This window comes from Salmo trutta, chromosome 26 (genome assembly GCF_901001165.1).
Source record: "Salmo trutta chromosome 26, fSalTru1.1, whole genome shotgun sequence".
NCBI classification, from domain to species: Eukaryota; Metazoa; Chordata; class Actinopteri; order Salmoniformes; family Salmonidae; genus Salmo; species Salmo trutta.
This window is the reverse complement of record NC_042982.1, coordinates 1,511,103-1,523,410: the sequence shown is the minus strand read 5'-3', so window position 1 is coordinate 1,523,410 and position 12,308 is coordinate 1,511,103. Positions and strand designations below refer to the sequence as shown.

At 42.6% G+C, this 12,308-nt stretch overlaps 1 protein-coding gene across 8 annotated transcripts in view; it reads left to right on the top strand.

Annotated features, from left to right (window-relative positions):
• The window catches only part of LOC115162863 (protein furry homolog), a 273,622-nt gene that overhangs the window by 44,958 nt on the left and 216,356 nt on the right, over positions 1-12,308 (top strand). The window contains exon 1 of one of the 8 annotated variants that reach the window (XM_029714321.1): positions 2,307-2,675. The exons of the other annotated variants lie outside the window; for them this stretch is intronic. Within the exon in view, the coding sequence (XP_029570181.1) occupies positions 2,615-2,675 (61 nt within the window). The 5' untranslated portion in view covers positions 2,307-2,614. Of the gene's footprint in view, positions 1-2,306; positions 2,676-12,308 lie in introns of those variants that run through there. 8 annotated transcript variants of the gene reach the window in all.

Sequence of the window (12,308 nt, the reverse complement as noted above, 5' to 3'; positions counted from 1 at the left end):
ATGGAAAGAGCTGAAACTTGCAGTCTGGAGAAGGCACCCATCAAACCTGAGACAGTTGGAGCAGTTTTCTCAGGAAGAGTGGGCCAAACTACCTGTTATCAGCTGCAGAAGTCTCATTGATAGCTACAGAAAACATTTGATTGCAGGGATTGCCTCTAAAGGTTGTGCAACAAAATATTAAGTTAAGGGTCCCATCATTTTTGTCCATGCCATTGTCATTTGTTTTATTATTTACAATATTATGTTGAATAAAAAGTCAAAAGCAAAGTATGATTTCTATTAAATATGGAATAAACAATGGTGGATGCTAATTACTTTTGTCAGTTTCAAGTTATTTCAGAAAAAATTGTGGATTCTTCGTTTTTTGTGGCGGGGTACCAACAAATTTGAGCACATCTGTATATGGGCTCCTGAGTGGCGCAGCAGTCTAAAGCACTGCATCTCAGTGCTAGAGGCATCACTACAGACCCTGGTTCGATTCCAGGCTGAATCACAACTGGCCGTGATTGGGAGTTCCATAGGGCGGCGCACAATTGGCCCAGCGTTGTCCGGGTTTGGCCGGGGTAGGCCGTCATTGTAAATAAGAATTTTTTCTTAACTGACTTACCTAGTAAAAAAAATAATTATGACCTCGTAATGCCGAAGTGTGCTGCTCAGACCACTGCGCTACTGCAGTTCACAATGCTCTAGCAAGCCGTGAGAATACTGATGATACTTGATGTTAGGAGGTCGGTTGGTTTGCAGAGCCTTCCCAAACCCCCTAGGTACGTTACTGCACTGTATAGCCTACAAACACGCCCCCTGGCAGCGATTCTAAATATGACATATTTATTCAAGTCCTCTTGCTTAAGGATTATTTTCCTCCTGGGACGAAATGGGTCAAATTAAGATCTGACATCTGTAAGGGAGCACCACCATGCTCAGAGAGTTTGTCAGCAGCAGTGTGCTGGTGATGTAATGCCCAGTGTGCCTGAGCTAGCCTGTTGTTTATCGAGTCACATGTGGCGTACCAGTCACAGCCTCTGATACAGAGCCCAGAGTGACTAGCCACACTGGTTGCTTTCTTCAGCTCCCCATTTACAGCTGAAAGCATGCAACATGAGACCCATTCAGTCAAAAGAGATAAAGGCTGGAGAAGTCGTTTCAGTGAACACTTATCTTTCATTTAGGCTAATAGTCCTCATGTTTAATTTAACAGTCGAAACTTGGTTGTGTTCGGTACTTTGCTGAAAGGACAACCTTATTTTTGGTTGGGAGTTTCCATTTTCCATCGCTTACGAGCATTGTTGTCACGTCACAAATGATCAACTAGACAACAGACCATTGGCCAAACATACAAGTCAACGCCAATAAACTAAAAGTACCTTGATACATAGCCGCGGGAAGTAGGGGTGTTGAGGGTGCTCCAGCACCCCCTGAATAATCTGAATTGAAACTAAATCTTAATATGAAAATAAAAAAAGAATCAGATAAGTAGTGCACTGGGCCTTTGCTAGTATTAAAGGACTGATATAGACATATTTTTTTCAGTATCTCTGCTTTGGCAAAAAAAGGTTGTTGTAATAATTAAGAACAGTATCTTACAGGATTCAGTTGTTGGAATTGTAAGATTTGTTGCTCTGTCCACATCTCTGAGATTGTCATGCTAATGGTCTCCAGAAAGAACAAAACCCTGTCCTCAAACATTTACATCAAAAGGTGAAAAGATAGGGGTAAAGACACAAAACATCCACATTTAAATATAATATTTTTCTTGATCAAATAACATGGAAAACAACAACTTTTTGTGCAGTATTAATTTACCATCCTTACAAACCACTTAATGTAAATGTAGGATGATATTAAATTGTCTGCAGATTTTGTGACTCTTTTGTTTAACGCAATTTTAAGAAAACACACAAATACTTGCATATAGTGTGAGTATACATGGGGACTCTTAAACCATTTTTAAGCCCCTCCATGGTTCTACAAATCTATAGGACTGTCCATTTGCTGAGAGGATAGGAGTTAAAGAGAAGACCGTGGTTAGCTAACTTTACCTTAAGCTATACAGCACTAGGCTAATTTTGCTTAAGTTGGCTGGCTGAGCCTGACTGAGACTGCTGTTTACACTCTGCTGCTTTGCCCTGTGCCTCATACTCTAGAGGGAGGGAGGGAATGGAAGGTGGGAGGAAGGAAGGGAGGGAGGGGGGAAAGGGGAGGGCTGAAGTGTCAGTATAGTGTGTACCCCAGGATAAATATAGTCACACAACTATGCCACCGTAGCATGTTAGCCCTCGTCATTCCAATGGGCCGTGGCTAAAAATTCCTGCCTGACCTTCACTCTTGGAAGGTACTGGTTGATCACAAGGCAGCACACAGCCACAGAGGCAGGCTGGAACTGACTGGGAGATATAGGAAGAGATTTGTGTGGATCAGCAAACAACCCAGCCTTTTAAACACACCTGTCTCTACAGACCCACTCTGGGTCAGTTCACCATGGAGCGTACACCCAGGAGCACAGACAGAAAATCAACAGAGTCCAGGGACAGACAGACGGAAGGACATTAGAGGATTTGTAGCGTGTGTTTGTCAGACTTTTAGAACCCTGGCCACTCTCCCTCCCTTCCCCACCATGGACGGCACGGCTGTGTGTTGGAACAAGGCTAGTGTCATCAGCTTCATCAAGGGCCTGGGTAGGTGCTGGGCTGGGTAGGTGCTGGATTGGACTTGGTAGGTGCTAAGTTAGTTCTGGGCTTGGCTGGGTAGGTGTTAGACTGGGCTGGTTAGGTGTTGTGCTAGCCTGAGCTGGGTAGGTGCTGGATAGGTGCTCGGCTGGGTAGGGGCATTGCTCTGCTTAGTATGTGCCGAACTGTATAGGTCCTGAACTGTATAGGTGCTGGGTTGGGTAAGTGCTGGGCTGGGTAGGTGCTGGTCTGTAGGGGCCTGGGAAGGGGCTGAGCTCAGTTGGGCTGGATAGGGGTATGGGAAGGTGTTAGGTTGTGCTGGGGTGGGTTGGGTTGGGTAGGAGCCTGAGAAGGTGATAGGTTGGGGTTGGTAGGTGTATGGTAAGGTGTTGGGATGGGTTGGGCACAGCCAGTTAAGGTGCTTGTGGTCCCGTGTGGCTCAGTTGGTGGAGCATGGTGTTTGCAACGCCAGGGTTGTGGGTTCGATTCCCACGGGGGACCAGTACGGAGAAAAAATGTATGAAATGTATGCATTCACTACTGCAAGTCGCTCTGGATAAGAGTGTCTGCTAAAATGACTAAAATGTAAATGTAAAAAATGTGCTTGGTTGTGGTGGCTAGAGACCAGCGTACGGCACTTGGCTTTGGTGGGCATGAGGATGAGAGTGTACTGTAAGCCGTGCCAGATAGGCACACATGCTGGGCATTCCTGGCAGATAAAAAGTACACATAAGAATGCGCCATGTGGTTGATTAAAGCAGAGGCATGGACGACACTTCTACTGCTGCCAGCCCCACTCTCTGGCCCCTTCCGACGCACTGCTTGCTGCAATACTGTAACTTAAATTTCAGAAAGAAAATGTACCATGTAGACTAAAATAAAAAGTAACACAATAAGAATAACAATAACGAGGCTATGTCAGTGTGCGGGGGTACAGGCTAGTTGAGGTAATCTGTACATGTAGGTGGGGGCGAAGTGACTATGCATAGGTAACAAACAAACAGTGAGTAGCAGCAGTGTACAAAAGGGGGGTCAATGTAAATTGTTCGGTGGTGATTTTATGAATTGTTCAGCAGTCTTATGGCTTGAGGGTAGAAGCTGTTGAGGACCCTTTTGGTCCTAGACTTGGCGCTCCAGTACCACTTGCCGTGCAGTAGCAAAGAAAATAGTCTTTAACTTGAGTGACTGGAGTCTCTAACAATTTTATGGACTTTCCTCTGACACAGCCTATTATATAGGTCCTAGATGGCAGGACGCTTGGCCCCAGTGATGTACTGGGCCGTTCGCACTACCCTCTGTAGTGCCTTACTACAGAGGGTAGTGCGAAGCAGTTGCCATAGTAGTGCAGTAGTGCGAAGCAGTAGTGCGAAGCAGTTGCCGAGCAGTTGCCATACCATGCGGTGATGCAATCGGTCAGGATGCTCTCGATGGTGCAGCTGTAGAACCTTTTGAGGATCTGGGGACCCATGCCATATCTTTTCAGAAACAGTTTTGTTGTTTTGGTATGTTTGGACCATGATAGTTTGTTGGTGATGTGGACACCAAGGAACTTGAAACTCTCAATCCGCTCCACTACAGCCCCGTCGATGTTAATGGGGGCCTGTTCGGCCCGCCGTTTTCCTGTAGTCCACGATCAGCTCCTTTGTCTTGCTCACATTGAGGGAGAGGTTGTTGTCCTGGGACCACACTGCCAGTTCTCTGACCACCTCCCCATAGGCTGTCTCTCCGTTGTCGGTGATCAGGCCTACCACTGTTGTGTCGTCAGCAAATTTAATGATGGTGTTGGAGTCGTGTTTGGCCATGCAGTCAAGGGTGAACAGGGAATACAGGAGGGGACTAAGTACACACCCCCGAGGAGCCCCAGTGATAAGGATCAGTGTGGCAGACGTGTTGTTGCCTACTCTTACCACCTTGGGGCGGCCCGTCAGGAAGTCCAGGATCCAGTTGCAGAGGGAGGTGTTTAGTCCCAGAGTCCTTAGCTTAGTGATGAGCTTTGTGGGCACTATGGTGTTGAACGCTGAGCTAGAGTCAATAAACAGAATTCTCACATAGGTGTTCCTTTTGTCCAAGTGAGAAAGGGCTGTGTGGAGTGCGATTGAGATTGTGTCATCTGTGGATCTGTTGGGGCGGTATGCAAATTGGGGTGGGTCTAGGGTATCCGGGAGGATGCTGTTGATGTGAGCCATAACCTGCCTTTCAAAGCACTTATTTAGGCAGGTTACCTTCGCTTCCTTGGGCACAGGGACTAGGGTGGTCTGCTTGAAACATGTAGGTATTACATACTCGGTCAGGGAGAGGTTGAAAATGTCAGTGAAGACACTTGACAGTTGGTCTGCGCATGCTTTGAGCACACGTCCTGGTTATCCGTCTGGCCCAGCGGCTTTGTGAATGTTGACGTGTTTAAAGGTTTTGTTCACATCGGCTACCGAGAGTGTTATCACACAGTCATCCAGAACAGCTGGTGCTCTCGTGCATGCTTGCGTCTGGGTTTCCCTTTGTAGTCCGTAATAGGTTTCAAGCCCTGCCACATCCGATGAGCGTCAGAGCCAGTGTAGTAGGATTCAATCTTAATCCTGTATTGACGCTTTGCTTGTTTGATGGTTCATAGCAGGATATCTTATAGGCATCCGGATTAGTGTCCTGCTCCTTGAATGCAGCAGCTCTAGCCTTTAGCTCGATGCGGATGTTGCTTGAAATCCATGGCTTCTGGTTGGGATATGTATGTACAGTCACTGGGGGGACGTCCTCATCGATGCACTTATTGATGAAGCCGATGACTGAGGTGCTGTATTCCTCAATACCATTGGATGAATACCGGAACATATTCCAGTCTGTGCTAGCAAAACAGTCCTGTAATGTGGCATCCGCGTCAAATGACCACTTCCGTATTGAACAAGTCACTGGTACTTCCTGCTTTAGTTTTTGCTTGTAAGCAGGAATCAGGAGGATAGAATTATGGTCAGATTTGCCAAATGGAGGGCGGGGCTGAGTTTTGTATGCATCTCTGTGTGTGGAGTAAAGGTGGTCTAGGAACTTTTTTTCCCTGGTGACATGCTTGTAAAAATTTGGTAAAACTAATTTAAGTTTGCCTGCATTAAAGTCCCCGGCCACTAGGAGTGCCACTTCTGGGTAAGCATTTTCGTCTTTGATTATGGCCGTATAGAGTTGGTTGAGAGCGGTCTTAGTGCCAGCTTCGCTTTGTGGTGGTAAATAGACAGCTACGAATAATACATATGAGAACTCTCTTGGTAGAGAGTGTGGTCTACAGCTTATCCTCTCTAGGGTATGTGGGATGAAATCGTCCCACCTACTCAACAGCCAGTGGAATCCCATGGCGCGTTATTCAAATACCTTAGAAATGCTATTACTTCAATTTCTCAAACATATGACTATTTTACACCATTTTAAAGACAAGACTCTCGTTAATCTAACCACACTGTCCAATTTCAAAAAGGCTTTACAACGAAAGCAAAACATTAGATTATGTCAGCAGAGTACCCAGCCAGAAATAATCAGACACCCATTTTTCAAGCTAGCATATAATGTCACATAAACCCAAACCACAGCTAAATGCAGCACTAACCTTTGATGATCTTCATAAGATGACACTCCTAGAACATTATGTTATACAATACATGCATGTTTTGTTCAATCAAGTTCATATTTATATCAAAAAACAGATTTTTACATTAGCATGTGACGTTCAGAACTAGCATACCCACCGCAAACTTCCGGTGAATTTACTAAATTACTCACAATAAACGTTCACAAAAAACGTAAAAATTATTTAAAGAATTATAGATACAGAACTCCTTTATGCAATCGCTATGTCCGATTTTAAAATAGCTTTTCGGCAAAAGCACATTTTGCAATAATCTGAGTAGATAGCCCAGCCATCATGGCTAGCTATTTTGAACCCCACCAAGTTTGGCCCTCACCAAACTCCGATTTACTATTAGAAAAATTTGATTACCTTTGCTGTTCTTCGTCAGAATGCACTCCCAGGACTTCTACTTCAATAACAAATGTTGGTTTGGTTCAAAATAATCCATGGTTATGTTCTCTGTTTTGTTTGTGCGTTCAAGACACTATCCGATGGGTGACGAAGGGTGACGCTCCCGACGCGTTTCGTGACAAAAAAAATTGAAATATTCCATTACCGTACTTCGAAGCATGTCAACCGCTGTTTAAAATACATTTTTATGCAATTTTTCTCGTAAAAAAGCGATAATATTCCGACCGGGAAACCCTGTTTTCGTTCAAAGACAAAAAAATAAAAACATGGTGTCGCCTCGTGCACGCGCCCCAGTCACATTGTTCTCTGATTGACCACTATCCAAATGCGCTACTGTTTTTCAGCCAGGGGCTCCAAAGGCATCATTCACCGTTTTGCCGCCTTCTGAGAGCCTATGGGAGCCGTAGGAAGTGTCACGTTACAGCAGAGATCCTCAGTTTTCAGTAAAGAGAGTGTAGAAGCCCAAGAAATGGTCAGAGAGGGCACTTCCTGTAAGGAATCTTCTCAGGTTTTTGCCTGCCATATGAGTTCTGTTATACTCACAGACACCATTCAAACAGTTTTAGAAACTTTAGGGTGTTTTCTATCCAAAGCCAATAATTATATGCATATTCTAGTTTCTGGGCAGTAGTAATAACCAGATTAAATCGGGTACGTTTTTTATCCGGCCGTGCAAATACTGCCCCCTACCCTAGAGAGGTTAAGGGTAAATATAATACTTTACTGAGAATGGTAACGGAAGGATCACAGTAACACTGGGAAAACAACAAACACTACGTCTCGAAAACTCACTCAGGAGACAAATGCACAAAACACACAATTCAAGCTTCAGCAAAAGACAACAGAAAACACACCTCTTTTAACAGGGAAATCATAATGAGTAAATAGGACACACCTGAGTGTCGTTCGTGTCTCTAGGATGGTCTCTGCCGCCCTCTGGTGACAGGTGGAACCATGACACCAACAAACGATCATGGTCCAAACACACCAAGACAGTGGTGAAGAGGGCACGACAAAGACTATTCCCCCTCAGGAGACTGAAAAGATTTGGCATGGGTCCTCAGATCCTCAAAACGTTCTAAAGCTGCACCATCGAGAGCATCCTGACTGGTTACATCACTGCCTGGTATGGCAACTACTCAGCCTCCTACCGCAAGGCATTACAGAGGGTTGTGCGTACGGCCCAGTACATCACTGGGGCCAAGCTTCCTGCCATCCAGGACCTCTATACCAGGCGGTGTCAGAGGAAGGCCCTAAAAATGGTCAAAGACTCCAGTCACCCTAGTAATAGACTGTTCTTTTGCTACCTCATGGCAATTGGTACCGGAGTGCCAAGTCTAGGTCCAAAAGGCTTCTTAACAGCTTCTAACCCCAAGCCATAAGATTCCTGAACAGCCAATCAAATGGCTACCCGGGCTATTTGCATTGTCCCCACCACCTCTTTTAAGTTGCTGCTACTCTCTATGAATAGTCACTTTACCTCTACCTAAATGTACATATTACCTCAATTACCTAGACTAACCTGTGCCCCCGCACATTGACTCTGAACTGGTACCCCCTGTGAATAGCCTCAGTACAGTTATTTTACTGCTGCTCTTTATTAATGTGTTATTTTGCTATTTTTGTTCTTTTTTTCTTTTTTACTTTTTTTACTTTTTTTTACTTAACACTTATTTTCCTTAAAACTGCTTTGTTGGTTAAGGGCTTTTAAGTAAGCATTTCACTGTAAGGTCTGTTGTATTCGGCGAATGTGACAAATACAATTTGATTTGATTTCTTGGGGACCTTCAATGCTGCAGAAGTGTTTTGGTACCCTTCCCGCAGATCTGTGACTCAACACAATCCTGTCTCAGAGCTCTACGGACAAAACCTTATATAGACAGGTTTGTGCCTTTCCAAATCATGTCCAATCAATTTAATTTACCACAGGTGGATTCCAATCAAGTTGTGGAAACATCTCAAGGATGATCAATGGAAACAGGATAAACCTGAGTTAAATTTTGAGTCTCATACAAACGGGTCTGAATATTTACGTAAATAAGGTCTTTCTGTTTAAACATTATTATAAATTTGCTAAAAAAATCTAAAAACCTGTTTTTGGTTTGCCATTATTTAATACATTTGAGAATAAGGCTGTAACGTAACAAAATGTGGAAAAAGTCAAGGGGTCTGAATACTTTCCAAAGGCAATGTAGGAAACTAGACGTATGTCACACGTCACAGGAGAGACATTTGAACAGGTGAACATGTGAACTTTCATGTGCCTTAATAACAAACTTGTATGCCATCTGTAAATATGAATAGAATTGTTAAATTATGAGCCTAGTTGTTTTAGCCACGGGAAAAGCTAGGAACCTTCCCGCTAGCCATTATTGGCTGAGATAATGGATGGGCTGGACATGCCAAGAATGAGTTTGGATTGGTCTGCCATGTTGCAAACTTCTGTCTATAACATGAGCTGCTCATTATGTGTAGTTCATCCTTTCTAACGTTTTTTTTTAAAGATATTACGAAGAATTTCAAAAGTGTTGCTAATACCCTCCACATTCTGAAGGACTGAGTTTTTAAATCAGTGGAATGTCCAGTAGAAGCAGAGTATGATAGTTAAGGAGATGGTGAAAATTCTGCCGTTTGATTGCAACTATGCAGAGGGGGTGAAAAGGAGAACACACAGAAGGCTGTTGTATAAAAGACCTGTCTCCGGATTACATCTTCAAACTAAGGGCAACCATGGCATCTGTATCAGAGAGGGAGAAGCGTTCATCCATGTATACGGGTAAGAGAGTCTATGTAGCTACATTTTCATATATTATACGTTACTAATTCTGTCAGAAAGTCGTTTGCATTGCAAGTTAAACCGTACTGTTTGCTAGCTAGCTAATGTTAGCTGGCTGGCTCACAAGCTAACGTTACGTGTATGATCTGTGTAGTAATATTATTTGTATCTCAGAAATCCATTCACTTTGCTAGTTATAGCCTAATGTTAGCTAACTACCTAACATGAACCTGGTTGGTTAGCTTTAGCTACCGGAAGATTCATGCATGGTAGGAACATTATGAGTTGGGATTATGGTTCACTGTTTAGCTAGCTAGCTACATGTCTAAACAAAAGACTCCACCATGCAAGTAACCTTTTCACTGTACTGTTTCACCTTCTGTATCCTGTGCATTTGACAAATAAACGTTGATTTTATTTGGTATATTGTGTGTTTACCAGAGACAGTAATGTGAAGAACAATAAAAAAAATATATAATTTGTAAAAAGCATTTCGCTACACCCGCAATAATATCTGATAAATATGTGTATTTGACTAACTTTTGATTTGATTTGAACATGCCCTGCACAAAGTCAAATTAGGATAAAACGTTAGGTCAACGAGACAGTTTCCAAGTTCTAAAATTCTCCAGTAAAATGCCCTGCTTTTATTTCATCACACTCACAACCGTGACCTATTTTCTGTAATTAGCTTGCCATTAACTTGTAAATAATGAGTTTATTTTCCTCTAATAATGAATACAAATTAGCTAAAGTTAAGACGTTGTCAGCTATGGTCATTATTGGAAATGGCTAGCCAGCTAACTTAACGTAAGCTAGCTAACAAGAAAGTTGCTTGTAGTTGCCTGGTTTGCTAGATTGACATATATTAAATAGATTTTTAAATGGTTGGGTGTTAAATTATTGGTGTTAAAATACACCAGTTATGCTATTTTGGACGACTTTTTCCTAACAACAACGACAAGTTGTCGGAGAACAATAGAATGTTCATGATGTCACTGCGACAACTGTCTACAGACATGTTAATAGATGTAGTATAAACCAGCCTTTAATCTTGAAATCTTTGGTTGTTTAGTACACCACTGTGCTCACTCTGTTTAGCACATGTCCTCACATGTGAATCCTTAAAGAGACGGGTGGGGCTAAGGCTTAATTAAGAGGATGTGAACGATGCTGAATAGGTGTAGACAAAGAAGAGCTCTCCATTAGGTGTACCAACACATTCTAAGACCATTTTCTCAAAAGTGGGGTTACAAGTTTATCAACTTTCAAAGTAGAATTACTTTCCCATTGTTCCTCAACTGTGGTGTATGATATAATGTAAAAAACACAATTTCAAATTTTAAGATCGAATCTGTCGGTCACATAGGGAGACTGTTTAGTGCCAAAAATAAGGGGTTAAATAAATGTCTGAAAAATAACAAATGTTTCCTATCTTTCTTATATCTCTCTGCTATAGGACAGACACTTCAGAACATACTTCCTTTTGACCTTTTTTGGGAGACTATCTGTTGTTCGATGTAGTGCATCTGTTATTCAATGTGTTTGTATGGGCTAATAGCAGTAAGGCCAAAAAACATTTTTCATCAAATAATTTTCTTATATATTGTTCTGATACTTCAAGGGGTCTTAAAATTGAAAAACAAATAGCAAAATGACCCTTGGTATGTCCTTCTTAAAATAATTCCATATAGCTTAGTAGAACCCCCCGTCCCCCCGTCCCCCGTCCCTTGTGTTAGACAGGGCTTAAATTCTTATATTTCAACACGTGAACAATTCATAAACACTTTGAGTAATTTATAAAGCATTTATGAGCATTTATGTATAATGGCTTGTTCACTGTAATGGCTTGTTCATAGTGTAACCTCTTGTGACAGCATCCCAACCAAAAGAAAACTGTGTTTCTCATACAATCAATGGTTTAGAAATGCAAATGCTTTATAGCCTAAATATTGATTGATGATAAGGGCCCATGGAGAATATTTTTGGTTGAATCCCACCTTTATTTTTTTATGCTTTACTTTGACAGATTAAAAACAGGAGGGACAGTAAGATGATACATTTCATATACATTTAACCCACTCAACCACACAGCCACACTGTAAGAAATTATTCTGGGGTGAATTGGAATTGACAAAAAATGACAACCAGCATATACTTAATAAAAATCAATGTAAATTGTGCAGAGCCCGTGGTCTAGTGGTAAAGCACCCAGTTTAGACAGGTCACCTCTCTCCCCACCAAAGACCAGGGTTAAATTCCCCACTCCAACCCTTCAAGAACTATAGACTCAGCAATGATCCAATATGGTGTAGCAGTCAGACGTCTTTGTCTTTGTCTTGTCTCATATATCTTTTTATATATTTTTCTTCGCATTCTTTTTAATATTTTTCCTAAACCTCAACTTCAAAATACTCTCCTGCAACCCGCCTCACCCAATGTGGTGTGGATGTTTTTTTCTAAAGTATTTCTACTTACATCGGAACTGGAATCCCTCAACTGAAGCTAGCTAGCTAACTAGCTTCCAGCTACCAGCTATCAGTCAGCTAACCACTGCTAGCAGTCTTCAGCTAACCTTTTGCTCGGAAAGCTCTCGCCAGTTCGTACAACACGTTTCAAACCAGAGCATACCGGACCTATTTTTCTCTCCATATCCCCGGATTCCTACCTCAAACTCTGAACCTTTTCATCTGGACCATCACAGCTAGCTAACCGCAAACCGGGTTGACTACTCCTGGCTAACGTTTCCATCCCGGAGTAAGCACTAATTAGCCTGGAGCTAGCCCACGCTAGGCCAATCTCCCGGCGAGGGCTCCTGGGCTACTCATGAAGCCACTGACCCATTGCCTGC